We start from the raw sequence: 21,877 nt of genomic DNA, 5'->3' as shown, positions 1-21,877 counted from the left end.
TAATATCAAATATATACACTATTGCAGTTTTGTTACTGGATATATTAGTTTATCTCAAATGTAATCACAGTTTTAAATATAGACTGCTCCTGTTTTCATTTACGGCCCAAATTCTAGGCCGCTTTGGTTTTTAGATAATTTTCGAATTCAGCCCAGTTTTTGGGAGTTTCTAAACACCACCATGCAGCCCCTGCATGCACACACCACCATGCAACCCCTACATGCACATACCCACATGCAGCCGCTGCACACTCACACCACCATGCAACCCCTGCACACACACACACCTAGCCATCACTTTTAGTACATATTTCTAGAACAGAAGCACCTAGAACTACAATTCAGTTCTAGACTCAAGGACCAGCCTGAATGTAACATGCCCAGTTTTGTAGCAATTCTTTGCAAAAAATATTTTTAGGGTGTTCAGCCCCATTCATGTCTATGGCAGTGTTAAAAAACGCATTTTCAGTCATATCTCTCGACCCAGAGTACCTAAAACCACCGTTCAAGGGGTTGTAGACTCAGGGGACCAGCTTGAATGTAACATGCCATGAATTTGTAGCACTTCTTTGCAACAAATATTTTTAGGGTGTTCAGCCTCATTCATGTCTATGGCAGAGTTGAAAAACACATTTTCATGCATATCTCTTGAACCAGAGCATGTAGAACCACCACTGAAAGTGATATAGACTCAGAGGGCAGCCCCAAACCAAAAACTCGAGTTGTGACAAAAAAATAATTTTGCGAACCGTCCCGTCACCTAAAACCGTGAAAACGATGACTCCTTGTCTGGGGACCACGTGGGGCCCCGCAAAAAAAAAAAAAAAAAAAAAAAAAAAATCAAGTTCCCAACCTTCACAGAACCCGAGATATGCCCTGTCAAAAATGTCCAAAAACGACCCTTCTCTGGGTCATATCTCACTGACCCCGGGGCGTAGAACCCAGGTTGAACTTCCTAGCTTCATGTCTGGGGCCCCTCTTTCACAGGGAGGCATCCGTTTTCAAATGCTGCATTTTCAACAATTTTTTTACACACCCCCGTACCGATTTTCAAGTCTCGCTGACCCCTGAAAGCCGAGATATAGCAACCTTAAAAATGTCTATGGGAAATCCCATTACAAAACACCTTTGGGGCAACGCCCGCCATCTGGCGGTCGGGTGGCGTACGAACCCGTGGCCGGTGATTTTCTTTAGTAATGTGCACATGAAGAGAGTACTGCCTAGTTCCTTGCCAAAGGGATCGTGGATATATGAGGTACGATGAGACCACGCCTTCCCTATGGCAAATCCCATTTTAAAAAATAACGCGGCCCAGGATTCGGGACAATATCAAAAGCAAAGCGGCCCAGAATTTGGGACGTAAATGAAAACAGGCGCAGTCTACATTTAAAACTGTGATTACATTTGAGATAAACTAACGTATCCTATAACAAAACTGCAATACTGTATATATTTGATATTAAAATACATCGCGCAAACGATTATAGATATACTCTATTTGTAAAAAAAACCAATTCTTACATTCGTGCATATCATGATAATTCATAAAAAGCAATAACCCATAGTTTATTATACTAGTACAGCAAAATACCTCGTTATATTTTAATTGTAGAAAGCAGATCTCTCGCAGTCTTTCTCTGATTGTAATGTTAAAAATGCCTGCAAGCTTTTCCACTCGTGTGACGACATATTCATGTGAGAGACACGGACCAATCAAAACGCGAGACTGTTACGCGGTTCCATCCCCAAAACCGGGCCTGTGTCATACCTCACTGAGGGCGCTGCGCAGGAAGCCAGAATAAACTATTCCACTCAAAGGAGGGGGAGGGGGTTGAATTAAGTCAGCATTTTCTATATTAACCAAATATTTTTTTAAAACTGTAAGCTGAAGTTTAGCTACACATCCAAATATAAGTAATATGTGAACGTATAACAGGAAATGGAAAGAAGTCAAGTCAACGAACACGGTCTTTATTTTGAAACCCCCCAGTTTATAAGGTTCATTACCCAGGCCAGACCAATAATTCACGAATAGGGTATATTTAAATGAAACATATTGCAGAACGCTGCAGCTGTACTGGAATGGTCAGACTTGTTGATTTTATTAGTTTAATGTAGTGAATATAGAATAATATGTAAACATTTAATACAATCCTGTCTTGTGTTCAATTAAAAATAAAGGTGTACTCCCCTACGCTTGTGGAATACGTGACTCCCGGTTAGAGTCAGAGTTGAAAGGTTACAGGCACGTCAACTCAGAGCAGGGTACTCCATGTGGGGAAAAGTGTTGGCTGTAGCGCATGTTTTTGAGGATCTTGGATAATAAATATACAACATAAACCTAGCCCTATCCTTTTTCAAGTTAACAGACGTTTGTTTTTAATAGTGTACATGGGTATTTGTTAGTGGTTCGGTGGGCATGCGACTTCTGAAGTTGAAGAACAACACTTTAAAACTCAACCAACCGGCATTGGGTTATTGTTAATTATACACTTCATTTTTTAAAATACTTTTTTTGTTTCTTTAAAAATCGTTTTACATTTAGGCTAGGAATTAACATGGGTAAAAACCGCATCGACACCCCCAGATCGAATCGTGTGGCCGTGAAAAGGAGCACAGATTCCGGCAACATGGAGAGGGAAGGTAGTCAGATGAAGCGAGAAGAAATTAAAAGAATGAAACACTTGGAAACGCTGACGGCGCTGGGCGAGAAGGAAGATGCCGAGAAGCATTTGGAAGAGTTGGTGTTTGGAGCAGAGGACGAACTTCTTGAGAGGCTCGGCGCTGCAGAGGTGAGTTTCCTAAAGTACAACGAGATAGCTTGTTTTAAAATGAAAGTACACGTTTTTGCATGTTACTAACTGTGGTAAACATTTCGACCATGCAGCAAGTGTTCCGATTTTCCACATCATTAAGGGGTTAACGGTATAGCAAAATACATGATTCCTTCAGTTTTACTTGTCAAGCTCTTGTAGCTGTGTAATCCTCGAATGTGCAGCTCTGAAAGAAAACAGCCACACTATATATATATATATATATATATATATATATATATATATATATATATATATATATATATAGTGTGTAGCATTGTAATATAATAATGTTCAATAAAACAAAAAAAATTGAAAATGAAATGACATTTTAGCCAAAACCCCATATTAAACATTCCTATATGAATAGCAGTTCTGGATCCTCAGTGGAGGCAGGTCTCTTGTTATAAACACCTATCTGCTATTAACCACAGTACTAGCAGGAGCAGATCACATGATCTAAGCACAGGCTGTAATTGGAGCAGACCAGAGGTTGTTTTTTTTTTCCATCAGAGGAGGCAAGCCTCCATTACAAACTCCTAGGTGCTATAACCACACACAGTACAACAGTAGCAATGGACAGATGGTGCAGTGTGATCCCTAGTTTTAATTGGAGGAGTAGCTCAAACCCTCCCAACCCCCTGCTGAATTGGAAGAAATAATCCATTATAACTGCAGGAAAATAAAAAAAAATCTCTCTCTATCTAGCTAGGATGGTAGACAAAAAATAAACTGTGTACCTGCTTGAACGTGTGGAAAATCGTATAACTGTTGGTCTCCATTAAACCAAAGTTAATTGAAGCCAGAGTGGTTGGCATGCGTAGATTACAAGAGTTGTAGTTTTCCTGTACATTTCTGCTCATTGGAAACTCCTTCATTGTGTACCAGATAAACTACTATTCCTAGAAGACACTGCTTGCCCGTATGCTCATTGCATTGTGACAATGGTAGCGTCAGTTTTATGAGGTATATTTTCAAAGTTTCATATTCTGATACAACTTCCTTTCTCTGGGAACAAATCTAGTTGTTGGTTTTGTTGTTTTCTCTGTTTGTGTTTGTTGGAAGTCTTATTTATATTGTTTTAGCCCTTCCATAGCAGTATTTTTTATAATTATTTTGTTTGTCATTTAAGTTTAGCAAAAGAAGTTGATGAGATGTGCTTGATTTTTTTCTGCCTTTCTCCAGCTGTAACAACTTTGTTTAGAAAATATTTTATGCAAAGTATGTTAGTGACATAGTCTTGAAATCGAAATGCTGCATCAGTGTTGTATGCTGTGCGTTTTTAAACACGCTGGCAGTATATAACAGTTAAGTACATTAGAATAAAATATGATGGACTACTGTTTTCTTTATTCTGTTGGCTAGGGGAGAAAATGTGTTTAACAGCTGAATTGAGGGTAAAACCTATTTAGACTGCACTTTTAGATCTTTTGATCTAACCCTATGCACTGGACTTCCCTGACCTACACACCACATTACTGGATCCTCAGCTGATGCACAATCCTTGCACTATTGCACTACTAATATGTCATTGTAGCTATAACTTGTAGTAATTCTAACTTGCATTTTTTTGGTAGTATTCTTCGCACTTATTGTAAACTATATTGTATTTAAATATTCCTCTTGCATTGGCCACTGCTTGGTAGGGGTTGCATATGTAGTGGAAGCCCAATAGTATTTTTACCTGTAAATTAACAACAACCTTTTATTCAACATGCTTTGGTAGCAGGTTGTGGTGAGTCCGTCTGTGTCATATGTATATATTGAGAACCCATCACACTGAGATTACTCTAGACCTCATGCAAATTTTTGAAGTAACGTCAGTTGGCTCTTTTTACAAGATGTTAATGAATGTCCACAGAAAACTAAAGAAAGTAAACTAATGTAATATGTGAATATACAGAGCCACTCATCTGTTTGTTTTTCCATTTCTTATTTGCAGACTAAAGGAACTGTGAGTGGGAATCTGCTGGATGAAGACTCCAGTGATTCAGAAGTAGAAAATGAGGCCCGGTTCCAGGTCCAGTCTGCCCAGAAGGCTGCCTGGGAGGACGAGGATGACCAGGGGGAGGAGATGTAAGTGTAAACACGTGCTGTGGATTTTCAAGGCATCTTTTGTTGTACATACACTGAACATCCGATAGATTTCATTATGAGCTGAACATCTATGTACTATGTACTTTTGTTGATATTTATAAAAGTGTTGGACGATAATGACATTTTTAGTTATTGATTACCAGCTGTAAAGTATCAGTAACCTGATCATGATTATTGGCTGAATAAATAAAATGTCTTGAAATTGAAAGCTATATTGAGCAGCATAACATGACAAAAAAAAGGAAACTACTTAATCTGAGCTTTAAGTACAACTGGATGTGTCAAATATCTTTATAGCATTAAATTTAGCGCGAAAATACCCTTACTCCCTGTCACAGAGACGGCTGAAGTGGCCGGCGTCAGAACTAGGAAGGAGTGAAATACACACACAGGACAGATGTATGTGAAACGATGATGGCGCTTGCTTGCGCCGGTTTGTTGAAAATAAAAGGGTTTAAAAAAACAGAAAACAACAGGACAGGGCACTCTACGCAAAAATAAAAGGACAAATAAAAACGGACTATACTTAACAAAACACGGTGCACGGACAGACACACTAACAAACACGGTGAGCAGATAAATACAAGTATTGTGCTGGTCCTACCAGCACGCAATAGCGATTGATATTTCAACTCTCCTCTCTCTCCCGTTCTCCACTCACCGAACACCCACCCGCGAGTGGGTGAAAACATGCTGTTTTTATGCAGCTGTACCGAGACTCGACTGCTAATCAGTCATTCAGTTGGAGTCTCAGTACAAGTGCATGTGAATTAATAAAGTGCAATTCCCCGTGCTCACATATTATTTTTTACTTGCACGTGAAGTGCTGTGCAATCCTCGTGCCTAAATTCAAATATACATTTTAAACACTCGTGTTACACAGACCCGTTTATATCCCGTGTACCAATGACTGTACACCAACATTACACACAACGTAACAGAAAATATACACAGGGGCAGGCACTTTGTCACACTCCCCCACTGTTGCCTTTGCCTAATATACAGCGAAAATATGTCTGTTTTGGGAAAACATGGAAAGTGTGACATCAACAGAAGAGGACGAAAGATTTGTACTTTACATACGTTTGAACATACATTTCCATTTGACTTGAACTTCTTTAAAAGGGAATTTTAGATAGTCTTCTAAAAATAACAAACTTAAGTACCATGCCTATTTAAGCATAGATAATCATAGTATGTGCTTATGTACTTTTGTAACAATATTACTTGCCCACAGTTTTACAACAACTGAGTATGCAGCAAAAGATCTGACGGTGCATTTTGTAGCTCATATGGTGATATTTTTCATTTAATAAACACTGAGTCAGAAAAACAAAGCAGATAAAAATAAAATAAATGTTGTATTCATTAATTGCGCAATGTGAATATTGTTTCCTGAATTAAGCGTACGCTAGGTTTCAGATCGATCTTCTGAGTCAATGCTTAAGACATTTTACAGTGCTATAACATATACTCGCTGTATTTTGTACACTTTGAGTAAAAAAGATGATCCTACATAGAAAACTTAGGTTGTTTGTTTTAAAAGAAATGTTCTACAATTTCATACTCTGCTGTACGGTTACTGACTCAGGTATATGATTGTATAGTTCGACCTTCATCACAAACATCGCTTGTAAGCTCGAAACTGATTGGTCCATTCATATTGTCCTTGGAAACAAAATGCCTTCAGAGGAGGAGCGTTTACTCTAACTCTATATGTAATGAACTGTGGAAATTGCTGTTATTTACTGGAACAGAATACACATTTTGAATACTATTCACTGGAACAAAAGAGTTCTATTAAACTTTTTTTTTTCATTTTTTAAAAAACATTTAGGCAGTTCATCTAGCAAAGTAGACAGCAATTTAGCCAGCCGAAGGCTGCTTAGTATAGGATTTGCCAGCAATATCAGACATTGTAAAACTGGGTGGTCAAAGCACGCCAAATCTGCCCAGCAACATGTCTCTGTTTCTGGCTCGCATACACTGGGTTTATGAATAAAAACAATAGAATAAAAAAAAAAAAACACTTTATTCTGTATTGTTAGTCTATAAGATTTGCAACTGAAAAACAATAAATATAGAAATGTTTTGTTCACTTGTATATGCTTTAAGAAACAAACAGTAGAAATAAAAAAAATATTTATATTGGGCCCCCAAAATTGCATCACCAGTAGCCCGGTAGACTATCTTAAATTTTGCTGGTTTAAAAGAAATTAAATGTTTAACATGTGTTCAAGTTAAACATTATGGAGCCTCTATAAAACAGCTTGCTTCTACATTTTCCTAAGGAACACTTTTTTTCTTCTTCCTTAGAGTTGACATGACTCACCGCTTCAGGAAAGATATGGTGAAGAGTGATGCGGAGAAGCAGCTGCCAAAGGGAAAATTACAGCAGAGACTGCGGGAACAGTAAGTGAACTATTTCTGAAGCCTCCCCTTGCGTCTGTCTCTTTAATTCAGCCAGCTTTTTGCGCCAAACAGTAACATAAAACTATGGATATTAAAATGGTTTGAATACATTTTGGTGCTGCTATATATGCCTTTGACCAATTTCCAGTCTTGTTTTGAGATCAGTCTGCTTGTATTCTGTGGTTTTTTTTATGATTCTTTTATTTCTTTGTTTCCACCATTTTCTCTGCCAGGTTCCAGAGAGCAATGGGTGGCACGCCAGCATGGGCAGAAAAAAGGGTGTTGAAAAAAAAGAGAGGCAAAAAAAATGCGGAGAATGGTAAGAATTGAGTTTTTCAGTTTGTTTTTTGAAGTAGGTTGTTCTTATTTTATTTTTTTAATGGGAAAGCAGTGACGTCAGTGTGAACTGATTAACCATTTTCAATGTCTTTCTGGTGTTTATTGACACTACACTGGTTTCGTTTTTTTTGTATCAGGTGTTTTGTCTTTTTTTTAAATCTATTTAAAAACGACAATCAGGACCCCTACTTAGAAGTACCCCCAAAGAAATTACATGATGTGACCAACTGCTGTCTCCCAAATAAATATAAGTGAATACAATGACATTTGAAGCCACTTAACCTTCAGTTGTTTATTATAATAATTTGTTTATAACCCATTGAGTCCATTTGTTTCAGATGTTTTCTGGACTAGATTATAACTCTGATACAGCATCTTTTAAATGATGTCAAAGCAAGGCTAGTTAAGAGTAATCTGCATTGTTTTTGTACAGATGACAGTGAAGAGGAGGAGGAGGAGGAGGAGAATGATTTGCTACATAGGACTGGCAACTTTGTGACATCTTCCCAATCTCTCCCCAAAGGTTTCATAGAGGTAAATAACATTGACATTGGGACACTGGATAGCGTTGCATGTGTTATAACAATGCCTGGACATGCATGGACTGCACTGGTCCAACATGTAGGATGCTCAGTGGATTCATTCAGACCTCTTTCCATCCAATAAACATCTTAATATCTCTAAATAGACAATAGGCCTCCATCCAAAAATACGCAGAACTAGTGAATTCTTGAATGTTACAGGTTTTGGGATAAAATGAGAGCATATATTCTACCCAGTCATTCTGCATTGGTATTAAATGCATAGCATTTCTGGAGCCATTAAACTTGTTCATTAAAATCACTTGCATGTATTTCAAGATGGGACAATTATCTACTCTGGGTATACCAAGATGGTAACTATTTAGTGAAGTCTAAAGGCTTGTTTCACAGAGCCCAATTTCCACTTATCCTGGACTGCCTAATGTTAATGTAGGTAAAGCAGTACCGGATTGATGTCTTTGAAACCAGCTGCAAGTGAGGTACAGGGGGGAACAAATGTTGCACCATCGAGCAGCATAAATCAGCAGGGGTGAATGTTTGAAAACAACTAGTCAGTGCTAATACAATTTTTTTTTTTTTTTAAAGGAATATTATAACCATGTTTGTATTTGCCTTTAGATAAAAAACTGCTTACATGCAAACAACCACCGACCTTCAGATGCCTGTTTAACAAGTGTTCAGTTTCATCCCTCGGCCCAAGTGATCATGACTGCAGGGATAGACCAGTCTATTTCCCTTTTCCAGGTACAACTTCTGTTTCCACTTCCAGGGTGGGCGTGATCAAGGAAATGTTAATGGTTTAGTTTTTCCTTCGGAAACCAAAGTATATTAATAATGTTAGAATTAAGATATGTAATCCATAATCTATGCTACATTCTTCAAGATCATTGTATTTAGTTACTATCCAGAGGGCTACTTTCACTTTTCTTGCAAGCCAGACATTCAAATGGACCAATTAAAGGGTTATGTAGCTCTCTGGTGTTTACAAGAGACCTTAACTTATCAATGTGTCTTTTTTCTTCCCCACACATAATGAGCTATACAACGAAAACATTTCTCAGCTGCTATGTAGGATCAGCAGAAAGGTGTTTTTATCTTTTTAGCATTGTGTTGTATCCTGATCATGCTTCCTCATATCTTTTTGAAAAGAACGGCAGTTGTCAAAACAGAAAACAGCCAGCTGTTAAAGAAAGGAAAATGATAAATCCTTTTTCTTATTTTGGGCACAGGGTTCTTGCCAGGAATTTTTCACAGCGTTGTGGTGGGAGGAGTGGGAGTCGGGGCGGGGCAGGGCAGGTCAGGTCAGGTCAAGGCTGAGGCAGGACAAGTTGTGCATATGCTTACGCTTTGTGGAAGTAGTTGTAAGCATATATAATAATCTATATCTATTTTTGTCAGTAGGTAGATGTAGAGTCTGCATCATAGGATGACGTATTCCCTAGCTACGCATGGACGCCATTCCACAGAGGGGAAACTATTTTTGCTGTAGTGTTATTGTTTCTGTCCGACCTGAGAAACCTGTTTTTTATTAGGGATGCACAGAATCCAAACTGAATACCGAATTTACAAAAACTCAAGAAAACTGAAGGAAACTGTTAAATGAAAAACAGACTGGCAGCTACTAACAAGGGACGATTACCAAATGGAACCTCTGCGCGTGCAGTCATATTCCCAGTACCTCTAGTTAAAAATCTCATAAAATGCTTTATTTTTAAATTCTCAAAGTTGTACCAAGTCTGCAAGTTCTTGCCTCCGCTCTAAAGAGAGACAGTCCGCTGCCACATTTGTAGTCTACTTTAAATTACTTTCCAATTTCACCTTTAAGTAAGATGACACTGTCTCCATTGTCGTTTTTTTATACACAGATAAGCTTACTTGATTTGAAAAATGTCATGAACATTACAAGCAGCTTCTTACACTTTTGTTTGATTAAATTTGTGTACACAACAAAATATGAAAGCTGATTAATTTCAAGAAATGACAACTTTAATGAAAAAAAATGTTGTAGCCTACTTCAATCGGAACATTAGCCTGCTGTATTATATTAAACCAAAACAGTAAAAAAAATAAATAGATAACGATCTGGTTCTCAACTTTTTCAATTGAGTTGTATTGCATTATGTGTAGTTAAAATAATAGGCTACTTATTGATGACTAAAAAAAGCTACACTAATAAGGTGCATCATCTCACATTTTAAATATTCGAATAAACTTTACTGTGATTGTGGAGTTTTGCTTTTGTTGTCGTTGCTCCAATAGAAATATGGTTGTTTCACCATGCAGCAGGCTGGTGAGTGGATAGAAGCCCAGAGACAGACTGCAGTTCAAAAAATCCTAATTTTATTATAAACAAACACAAAAATAAAGTGCACAAGGGCAAAATAAAAATCTTTAAACACAAAAAGACAACAAAACAAAACTTACAAAATTAAGGTTTCCAGGCTGGGCAATGCCTTCACTGGATTCACAAATCACAAAAACCACAAACACCAACCTGCTTCCTCAGCTCCCTTCTCCCAAATGAGAAGCAGAGGCCTCCTTTTATGTCAGCTGGCTGGGTGCTGATTGATTGTTAATTAACCTAATCAACTAATCAACCCCAGCCACCTGAACATAATAAACCCAGGCAGGTAGGGGAAATTAACCCCATCCCTGCCAATTTAAAAAGGGCAGAGCTTTGCTCTGCCACACACCACTAAAAGACTAACTTACACTTGATCACACGTGTGCTTGCAAGAATAAGTGGAAAACCTGTTTGTCACTGTTGTTCCATAGTTAAGGAATATACAACATTAACGTTTTTTTCCACTTATTACAAGTAAAACTGGACATGTGCTCTGTCCCACATTTTAAAACCTACATGCTATATGAAAATCTATCAATGAAAAACTGTCATACAAAAGGATTATTGTAAAATTGTGGAACTCTTTTTTTTCTAAAGACCTTGAAATAAAAAAAAGATTGAATATCTCAAAACTGCTTAGAATACATTACGGTTCTTCGTCTAGACGATTTATTTATTTAACTCTGCTTGTTATGCTACGTACCTGCTAGCCGCTCGCCACAAGTGAAACATTCCCGAAGTTTGCCACGGTGGCGAAGGCTTTGAAAAATGTACTTGTGTAAGACTGCCAGCACATTCATTGTGTGCTGGTAGATGAATCAATACAGACTGTTTAGTTTGATTTCATTTTGCCCAACGAAAGCGCTTTAGCGAGGGGATATTTTAAACGGTGCGTGTAAAATAAATTGGACCTGACCCGCCTGATAAGCGCAGAATAAATGGACTGCAAAGGGTTAAGGTATTCCTGTTCTGTGAGCTTGTATTAAACATGCACCCTCAGTAATGTGGTAAAGTTTAAGCATAAGTTGAGAAGAATTCTCTAAAGTAGACAGTGTGCAGGGTGAGTCGTAGTCAGGGGAGCGCAGGTTTGTGTCCTTGCTGTGTGAAACCACAGCTGTTTGCTAGGGAATTCGGAGGGAGAGTTGCACTGGTTCTGGTGCCACTGCATGTATGGAGGCAAAAAATGGCAAGGACTGTTTCTCTCTTCATCACCACATGTATTTTAATACCTATTCTGTGTGCCCATTCTTAGTTTTCATTTCTTTGTCCTTCACCTCTTGTATTCTCAAGTTTCATCTTTCCTTTTCATTCCACTGCTAGACAGCACCCCTCAGCTGCTGTTAAATATTTGATGTTCCTTTTGGGTGGTTTTTCTGCTTTTATTTCTCCTTTGTTCATCGCTGTCTCCTGCGGTGCTTCAGGCTCTTATTAAACATTTAGAAATTGTTAGACTGTTGTCTACTGTCTTGTCTTTAAATGAAGTTTTTTTTTTTTTTTAGTAGAGATAGCCAGTCTACTCCTTTTAGGATTTCTGTATTGTGCTCATGCTCCGTTGTGATTTTGGACTAGGGCTGCAACGTAGGGTACATTTTGACTGTCGAAGGTTCGATACACATTACCGAAGGAAGGTTTGAACCTGCAGTGGTACTAATTTGCATAATTTACTGGTGATGTCACCATAGCTACTTGTTTTTATTTGATTGAAAATCCTATTTTACAGGTAATCCATATAAATGGAATAAAATGTTCACATGTAGTTTAAAAATACATTATGTAGAACAGTTACCTTAAATTAATGTTTTACGAAGAAATCTCTTTTAAACAGAATGTTATTTTTTGTTCTGATGTTTTTTAATTTAACAAAATCCATGGTGACAGGGGAATTGTTTTTTTTTTTTTTTTTTTTTTTTTTTTTTTTACCAACCTTATCTCATCCCCCTTGCCTAATTTTGTTTTGTTTGTTTTTTCTCTACTGTATATCTCAAGAGGTTATCCTGATAACAAAATGATCAGAAAAAAATGCTGAAGGTCTCTATGTCTTTAAAGGTGGATGGCAAGACTAATCCGAAAATCCAGAGTATCCACCTGGAGAAGTTTCCTGTCTACAAGGCCCGCTTCAGTGCTGACGGAGAGCAGGTCATTGCAACCAGCATGCATAATAAAATGTTCTACGTGTATGACATGATGGAAGGGAAAATCATACCCATCTACGGTGTCAGAGGTAACTGCACAGATACAGCTTATTTATAAATCTATAGCAGAAAAAAATGTGCTAGTTATCCCAGTGTTAATCACAATTCTATCTAGTCTTATTAAATGTTTAATTAGACATATTCCACTATGTGATCCTCCATTCACTATATCTCAAATGTGCACCCCAGTATTTAGAGTCATCATTAACTCTAATAAGAACTAATGACACTAACTAATGCCTACAGTACCTTCAATAGCCAGACCATTTCATTTGAACAGTTTGCAGGTTGATAACCTCTTAATGTTGGTTGGCTAGTTAGTTGACACCCATAAAAAATCCAAAGCAATACTTATTCCTGTATGTTTAATGCCACCTGCAGAAATTAATTTACATAGAATATTAACTTTTTTTAATGCACAAATCAATATTTAAAAGTGCACCAGATACTGAAGAGCACCAGTTTATTAAATGGGATTGCTCTATAGTGCTTTGTTTGTTAAAAGCTATTTTGAATGGAATTTATTATTATTATTTTTTTTTATAGGATTAGAAGAGAAACGAGTGAAGCAGTTTGAGGTTTCTCCAGATGGTTCACTGCTTCTTCTAACTGGGACTTCAGGATATCTCCACCTTCTGACAATGAAGGTATGTTATACTATTAGTGAAGTTTAGTGATGTTTGTCATAGCAGTAACTACCTCCAAAGCCTCCACCTTGACTTCTCTCTGTTTAAAGTACGACATAATGATATTTTATCAGCCAATCACAAACCTAATTAACTTAATCTTCCAGACAAAGGAGCTGGTGAGCAGCATGAAGATCAATGGGAAAGCCATAGGTGCTGCCTTCTCCCCTGATGGAAGCAAAATCTACACCAACTCTGGTATGATGCTATTTTAACCGATACATTTTACTGCACTAAACAGGGTGCCAAAATAAAATTTGTCAATTTTATTATTACAGTAGTGCCTCCTGTATGTGTTGTGTAGTAATAGGGCTATAACTGTTTGCCATTTTTTTTATAAAGCTATTTTTTCTTGCTTTGTGTTCTGTCGTTACTCAGTGGCTGGAGGAAGTCAAGTAAATCAATTAACAGCTTCTAGGTGTTTAAGCCTCTAGTAGTTCCCTTTAAAAATTTGACACTGGTAATTTTGCAGTTTTCCAAGGCTTTCCCCATGGTTAGACAATGCATTTACCACGTTTACCTATGTTTTACCATGCTTTCACTATGCCTTGTTAAACTTTCATATGCTTTTACAATGATACTCTTTTAAAGGTTAATTTAATAGGGACTAAGTATGCATTTCTAAATGCTGTTCCACAGCTTTGTTCATCTCTGCTTCCCAAGCCAATTAAATGTGAAATAATGTATTACTTTATTGTGAAATAAAACTTCTTGAATGGTGTGCAGAGTAAACAGTTTATTCATTCAGGTATGTGTAACCTAAAGTTTTTTTTTTTAGTCCCTTTATTGTTGAAACATAAGTGGATTAATGTCTGCTTTCACTTGCTTGCAGATGAAGGGGAGGTCTTTGTTTGGGATGTTAAAAGCAGGACTTGCCTAAATAGGTTTACAGATGAAGGCTGTTTAAAAGGCACGTGCATTGCTGTGTCCAGAAACGGACAGTATTTGGCTTGTGGGTAAGTGAAATGTATCGTGTGCATAGTCAGCTTCGCATTCTTATTTTTGTGTGTGTATATATCTATATATATATATATATATATATATATATATATATATATATATAGATATAAGATATATATCTATATATATATATATATATATTATACACAGCAAGGATTAACGCTGCGGCTAAAGGCATCCACAGTAAGAAAACAATTTAACTTCAGTTTAAGTTGTAACACATTCCACTTATTAGCTGCAGCAAACTGAAATGAGCTATGACCACAGACTGTAGACTAGTTTAATAAATTCATCTGATCTTAAATTATAAGATGACGATGAAAATTGTAACAAATTCTGAAAATAGGGGTTATACTAAGCAAAGATCTGTAAATGAATAAATACTAATGGGTCAGACACCTTGTATGCAAGAGGGGCATTTAATCAGAGTAAAGATTGCAGTGCTGCTGAAACATGCAATTCAATTCCAATGTGCTTCTCTTAGTCAGTAGATTCCTAGTCATGGGACGTAAATGACATCTGAAAAAATGTTTGTGATTTTATCTATGTAGCCTTCCAGTGCTATACGAGGACGCACCGATTGCTGTATGCGTTAACCTCTGTGCAAGCCCTCAAAAAAGGGTTTCTATTTTTAAAACTAACCATATTTAGCTTACTAGTTCCTACCAGAGTTTTGGATACCTCATATAACAGACTCAGGAGTAATCTGAAGTACGCTCCTTGTGATCCAAGTGGTATGACAGAATCAAAAATAGAAGACCTTGATTGACTTAGTCTGCGGTCTTCTTTCAGTATTAACCCCTCCAAATGTAAAACTGCTATTTAATACTATAAAATACTATTAGATAGAAAGTAAAACATAAGTCAAAGATATAACATTTCTATTAACCCGTTAAGCCCCTGTATGCCAGTAAAATAAGTAAGAGACACACATTTTGATGTGTACTTATTTACGAGCAATACAATTTTCTTTTTGAAAAGAAATACAATATAAATCTTTTTTTGTAAATGACACATGCAATAACAACATTTTTATTTGTGTAAACCGTGTAATAAATATAAAACAAAAGATTGCTGAAAAATACATTGTTTTTATAAACAGGAAAACATACATATGCAAGATTTATGATGAAGAATAAAACCTTTTTAAAAACTTTCTGTAAACAACGTGCACATTAAGATGAACATGCTATTGGATAAAAATGCCACCAGACAAACCCCGAACATGCTTATGTCCTGGAACTGAAGTGGTTAAACTCTTCTTGCTATACAGATAAATCTACTGCATGTGTGTTTGTATTGCTTCGCTGATTTGCATGTTCTTGATATATTTATTTGTGCATGTAGATCCACTAAATAGTTTAAAGTAATCCGCATTTTGCTTTTGGAGGATGATTTAACATTTGGTATGCGTATCTTTAATGACTACTATCACAACAGGTGCTTGTGTCAGTTGCTGTCTCATAAGGTTTCTAAAAGGATAATAGCTGATGTCATCAGTACACACAGCAATTATTCTGCTTGCCAAGCTACAAATCGTATAGCTGTGCTGGCTGCAAGGATTATGTGATAGGGGCATGAATTAAGTATATGTAGTGTATTTGTAGTAAGAGGGAACTAGAGGAGTATCTGTACAGTAAGAACTTGTAGTAATCCAACACTTTCTGTCTTTAACCAGCTGCTTCACCCAAGTGACTGACCAGTGACATGCTTTGACCCCAATTAAAAAGACCTTAGAAGTGCAAGTGTTATAGAGTACCTGAAAGTTCAAACTGAGATTTCTTTATACTAGTGTAATGAATATATCATAAATTGATGTTTGCTACAACATTTGCTTCATTCAGAACTGTACTTGAGAGCTTCAAAGCAAGAGATAATTTTATGGATTTATTTAATAGCTGTAACCCCTAAATATTTCTGTTTATAAGTTTTTCTGTTCTCTACAGCTTCAACACCTGGGCTTACTCACAAAATGAACTTGCCTCATTCTAACCAGGTCTCCTGACCAGGAAAATGTGTAGAGCCGCAGAACTGCCACATTGGGCTGAAGAATACCTAATCTTATATATTACACAACATTATTACACTAGAAAAACAGCCTGTTTCTTGATATTTATGTTTTAACAATTCTTGCATTATATCATGCACACTTCCTTATGTCACCTTGCTGTACTGGCTATCAATGAGTATTCTAGGTAAATCACTTAATGGACGGTTCCTTATCAGAATGTATTCTGATGTCGTTCATTCAGTTTCAAGCAGCAGTGCACTATGACCCATTTCACTTGATCATCATTGGACTAGTATTAGGTATGTCCTGTAGCAGCCATTCATCATGAGAAGTTGTGAGTGTGCTGATAAATATATCTGCAGAGAAACACTTAGCTGAAAAACGGCCTTTGTTCCAGCTGGCGACTGGAGCTTTCAATGTACTTAAATTGGAATGCATTTTAAAACCTGGGCTCAATGTCATTACAGTTTAGCAGAGCACATTAAGATTACTTCCACTTAATCCTGGGGTCAGTCTCTTCTATATGTGAAACTTTTGTTTTTTTTACATTGTCTACCCACAATTCACTCTACCAAGCTTGTGGAGTTTGTAGAAGGGGAATGTGGACTAAGTGCTTTGGGTTTTCAGGTGCTTTTCTAACAATCAGCATTCTCACAACAGTCAAATTCTTACTTGAATCCATTCCTGAACAGCTAGTGCATTACCCCCTTGTACCATGTATTCATATCTGCGGAGGTTTGAGATTGTTCCATTGTTTATTGGCAGGGCTGTAAACAGCCTCCTCCCACCACACGAAATCAATGTGCGAGCTGGTTGCAGGTGCCTAGTGCTGGGATTGGCACCTCCAGAATCATGGAATAAGCTTGGCACAAATGGTTGAAAATATATTACTATTTTATTAAATCTCATATAAAACGCTCTATTTAATTTTGCATTCACTCAATAGAATTCAGCTGTGTGTTTAGAATATGGAGGAGGTGTCCTTTCACAATATATACAACCGCTGTGATCTCCCACCTGTAATGCCATTGCTGTCTTTGTTTACACAGATCGAATTCTGGAGTGGTAAACGTCTACTCGCATGATGTATGCCTTCAGGAATCAAACCCTAAACCTTTAAAGGCCATAATGAATCTGGTGACATCAGCCACTTCCTTGTCTTTTAATCCAACCACAGAAATCCTTGCAGTGGCCTCCAACGCAGCAGATGAAGCAGTCAAACTGGTAGGTCATGCCAGATTATTGGTTTTGGTCAAGAAGAGTGTGACGGAAAGAAAGAAATGAGGCACATCTGTCTTAGAGGCCATCAAATGTTTTCGGTGACTTCATAAAATTGGTTCCTATGACTAAATTCAATATATTAACCTTAAACAAACAACACATATTTTCATACTTGTGATCAGTTCACAGTGGCACTTACTGCTTCATTGACCCATATGTATCCATCTAACTCTTTGAGCTAAAATAAATAAATATGTATCCAGACAACAGTAAGTGATTTCAAAAGCAGGGTGGTGCCTGTGTTTATTGTTCCAAACTATAGAGCAAAACAAAATAAACCCTAACTCAGAGTAGGAGTATTTCACTAAACTTTCGTAATTCAGGTCGTAACTCTCTTATCTACAACCGAAGCCAATCCTTAGACCTGTTTAAATACTTTGTTTTCTTTAAATCTTTCCCAGGTGCTTCTCATTCTTGGCTTAATTGAGAGCACACGGCATTCTGGATTATGTACAGTAGTCCTGACATCCCTGTTTTAAACATCAGGACTGCAATTGATTACAGAGGGTATAGGCTGTGATTTATTCATGGTCCTATGTGTTTCCCTTGTAATCTTTCCCCGCTATAACTTGCACCTGTACTATTGTGATGGCTTGCTGTGCAAGATGTTACAAAATGAAATCTTGTGGTACTGTAGGTGTTCACTTTTTTTTTTTTACTCTGCACTACCTATTTTGTATTGCATTATTTACTGTACATGGCACATGATTTCGATTGTACTTAAAGAAATCTAGAAATATACTTATCAGCCTATGTAAAGGAAATTAATCAACAATATAGGGTTATCATAACTGTATATTGAATATATGAATCTTAATTACTTAAACAGGAATCTCCACTTATTGAACCAACTTTTTATTTAACTATTTAACCAATTAGTCATGTCTTGATATCATAGTCTGATGAGCAGTAAAACGAACACTTCAAATTAGATTCTAAGGCAGAAGTACTTCAAGGCAAATCTCCCCAATGCCTCCATATGATTTACCTAACATGCAACCAGCCTGTTTAAAAGTCTTTATAAATTAAATAAGCTTGGTGTCTGACAGTTGTACATATTTTATACATATCTTGAATTACCTTGAAACTTGAAATGTTTAGAAACTGGTTTAAAATATTTTTAGAAACAGTGTTTTACTTAACACGTTTGCAGCAGTATAACACCTGACATTTTTTGTACTTTTTGAAATATGATTTGAGCTGTCCTTGCTTATATTTCCAAAGAAGCCTGCTCATAACTAACCAGATAATTGAAAGAGGCAGTGAAGAAACCTGAGGCATTTTTTTGTGTCGTCAGTTACTTCGAGCAGATGGTCAAGTACAGTATGCTTAAAGTATTTGTACCTTCTAAAAATTAGAAGTTGTTACTGGCACTCGGTGGACCCAGCATTTAGGGCACTGAGTTGGAAGGATAGGCTAAGGACAAAGACAAATCTAGCAAGAAACAACTTTGGTGCTAAAAGGAGTATGCATACTGTTAATTATATTCCTTATAGCAGAATAGTGTGTTTTTTGTATTGTTAAATGTTATTTGTTTTTTGTTCTCTCGACACCACTAAAAACAAGACCTCTTCTGTTTTTTTCCTACTAAATCTTTAATAAATACATTTGTACATGTGATGTGCCATTTGCAGAACAAATTAGTCACCCGAGGGGCAGCCCAATTACACAAACGTGTATGTATGTAATGACATGCAGTAAAATGCAAGCTTATTTCTTCTGCTACACTGCTCAGTTGAATATCAGTAGGTGAAATGCACTTTGTTTCATTGTTGGCATGTTGGTTGTTCCAGGTGCACATCCCTAGTTTTACAGTATTTTCAAACTTCCCTGTCATGAAAAAGAAGGCCATTCACCTGGCACAGTGCATGGACTTCTCCCCTAGAAGTGGCTTTTTCTCCATTGCAACCAACAAAGGCAAAGCTTTATTGTACAGGTATGTTTGACAGGATTGGTCAAGAGAAATAATGTATATACAGGTGGGGAGAAACATCATTTCCAGTGGGATATTTAATTAGTAAGGATTTGTATGTATGGGTATTTACATGTGGGATTTGGGTTATTATACACTTGTGGTGCCTTTATTAGGTGTTTTTATTATTACTTAATTACACATTAAAGGATTGATATTCCAAGCGTTTGGCACCCTTAAGCTCTGTAGCTTGGCTTTTCACAGAATAAACTCAGTCCTGCAATAGCCAGGATAAACTAAAGCATTGCAAATAGCTGACCTTCACCAGGGTTTAATCCCAAATGAAATCGGCCAGTCACACCTGCAAAAGGTGCAACATAAAACATTAACAGAATACGGTATCCATGCATAATATCTATTTTACTGATCTGAACAACTGGCGGATCGAAGTATTATAATTGGGTTTTCCTAATTTAGCTTGTATAGTGATGTTAATAAAGGGGGCAGTAAATCACTCCGCCAGTTAAAAGGCAGCGGGATTGATAAAGCGTGAAGGGCTGGCAAAGGCAGGAAAAAAGATTGTTCCGTTTTTGTTTTTGCCTTAAGTGTAACAAATTATTTATTGTCCGAATGTTAATGCCTGGCCTTAAATCAAGTTGCTCGAGTGGATTTCCACTAAGTGTGTTTTTATCTTCATCAACCCACATGGCTTTTATTATTGATGGTTTCAGAGCTTGCGATGAGATAGTCTCTGCAGAGTTGTTCAGTCGTATGGAAAGAGAGTCATACAATCTAATATTACAGCTGTTGAACAACCATCAGACAGTAGAAGAAAGCCTTCAAAGACTGAATTCTATTCTGAAAATGTATTACAGAGCTTTAGTTGTCAAAGTCTTATTTTTACAATGTTTTTTTTTTTTTTAAATCAGGTTAAAGCATTACACAGAATTTTAATTGGATTCACCCAGTTCATGTGTAAGTATCAATTGCAGGAAGACCACATTTCTCTTGTGTAATATAAGCAGGAATGGCCATTTTATTTAATTGTGTTGTGTATATGATTAGAATTTTGAAAATAAAACCTGTATTATCATGCCACTCCCATTTTATTGTGCTACTCAGGTTTGTATTGACCTCATGAAGTCAGTTTATATTTATTACAATTAAGGCCACTGAAATGCATTAGATTGGTGGCCAAAGGAAATTCACTGCTCTATTAGCTCTACCATGTAGACCTTTTAATTTCAGCTTAACGCCACCAGGTGTCAGCATAAGCAAACGATGGCATTAAAACATGACATGAAAATTAAATTGGAGCAGCAGTGTTTGAAGAGATGGCTCTATTTTATTTATTTTTCAACATTAGCATAGCAGTTGGTAGATAATGTTATAAAAATATAATTTAACAGGTAATGATATTTTTCAACCTTCTTTGTTTCCAGATTAATTCAGATATTCCTGTGGTGTAATCATGATTCATGAAGCCATTAGCTTTCCTCTACCTGTGACCGTCGATGAGCACAATTCCCAAAATAAGAATACGTCTCCTTTCCTCTATTTGACATTTCTGATTAACTTTGCCGCCTTCATTGTTGTATGGTGTTTAGGGATTTTTTTATTTTATTTTTTTACCATGCTTTTGGTTTTCTCTGCCAAAGCTGCTGTAATACAAGATTAATGTCAAATTTGTCTCTTGTTTGTGAAACAGATTAGTTAAGGCATAGCACTGTAAGACCAAACAATTCCATAACTCGTCGTTTTTGTAGTGATTGGTTCCTTTTATCATTTATTATTTTGTATTTTAATACTTACTGATGTTCATTTTCAGATTTTCTTAAGTGAAATGGATATTAGCATTGTGCTGTGACCATAGGTGAAACCAGTGCCACAATGATATGCTTACCCAATTTACTTCAGAAAATCTGCCTTGGTCTTTTCAGATTTTTTTGTTGGAATATTTACTATCAGAGGACTGTCTCAAATTATATATTAGTAAAATAAAGATGATCCCTTTAAATTCCCATGGGTTGTCTGAGTGTTTTCTTTATGTATTTTTAGATCCTGACGTATTGCATTTTAAAACTTAAGTTTCTGATACAAATATCAGTCAGGTTTAATTAAAGAAAAACATGTTCAATTCGCTTTGTATTTCATTAAAACTCATAAGTTTACAGCACCCCCTGTTGCCTCAAAAGGGTTCCCAAACATTTATTCTCTGAAAGCTGGTACGTTGGAGTGTAACTGTTAACCTGTGCCCTGGTGAATGTAAGAAAATAAAAAATACTTTT

The 21,877-nt window shown here is 36.7% G+C and overlaps 1 protein-coding gene across 1 annotated transcript; it reads left to right on the top strand.

The window, feature by feature from the left end:
• Positions 1 to 2,230: 2,230 nt before the first annotated feature.
• utp18 (UTP18 small subunit processome component) lies at positions 2,231 to 21,612 on the top strand. The gene is made up of 14 exons (XM_041220807.1): positions 2,231 to 2,792; positions 4,756 to 4,889; positions 7,227 to 7,322; positions 7,556 to 7,641; positions 8,095 to 8,195; positions 8,822 to 8,947; positions 12,594 to 12,768; positions 13,286 to 13,386; positions 13,533 to 13,623; positions 14,258 to 14,381; positions 17,446 to 17,620; positions 19,471 to 19,613; positions 20,519 to 20,564; positions 21,032 to 21,612. The coding sequence occupies exons 1-13, from the start codon at positions 2,559 to 2,561 to the stop codon at positions 20,541 to 20,543; spliced, it is 1,611 nt and encodes a 536-aa protein (XP_041076741.1). The 5' UTR covers positions 2,231 to 2,558; the 3' UTR covers positions 20,544 to 20,564; positions 21,032 to 21,612.
• The last annotated feature ends 265 nt before the right edge of the window (positions 21,613 to 21,877 follow it).

This window comes from Polyodon spathula, chromosome 20 (genome assembly GCF_017654505.1).
Source record: "Polyodon spathula isolate WHYD16114869_AA chromosome 20, ASM1765450v1, whole genome shotgun sequence".
Classification (NCBI taxonomy): domain Eukaryota; kingdom Metazoa; phylum Chordata; class Actinopteri; order Acipenseriformes; family Polyodontidae; genus Polyodon; species Polyodon spathula.
Note: the sequence above shows the minus strand (reverse complement) of the source record. Positions and strands in the feature narration are given on the sequence as shown.

Coding starts and splice junctions, on each gene's coding strand:
- utp18 (XM_041220807.1), top strand. CDS start 2,559: ATGGGTAAAAACCGCATCGACACCCCCAGATCGAATCGTGTGGCCGTG. Junction 7,642..8,094: donor CAAAAAAAATGCGGAGAATG/GTAAGAATTGAG, acceptor GTTTTTGTACAG/ATGACAGTGAAGAGGAGGAG. Junction 17,621..19,470: donor CAGATGAAGCAGTCAAACTG/GTAGGTCATGCC, acceptor TGGTTGTTCCAG/GTGCACATCCCTAGTTTTAC.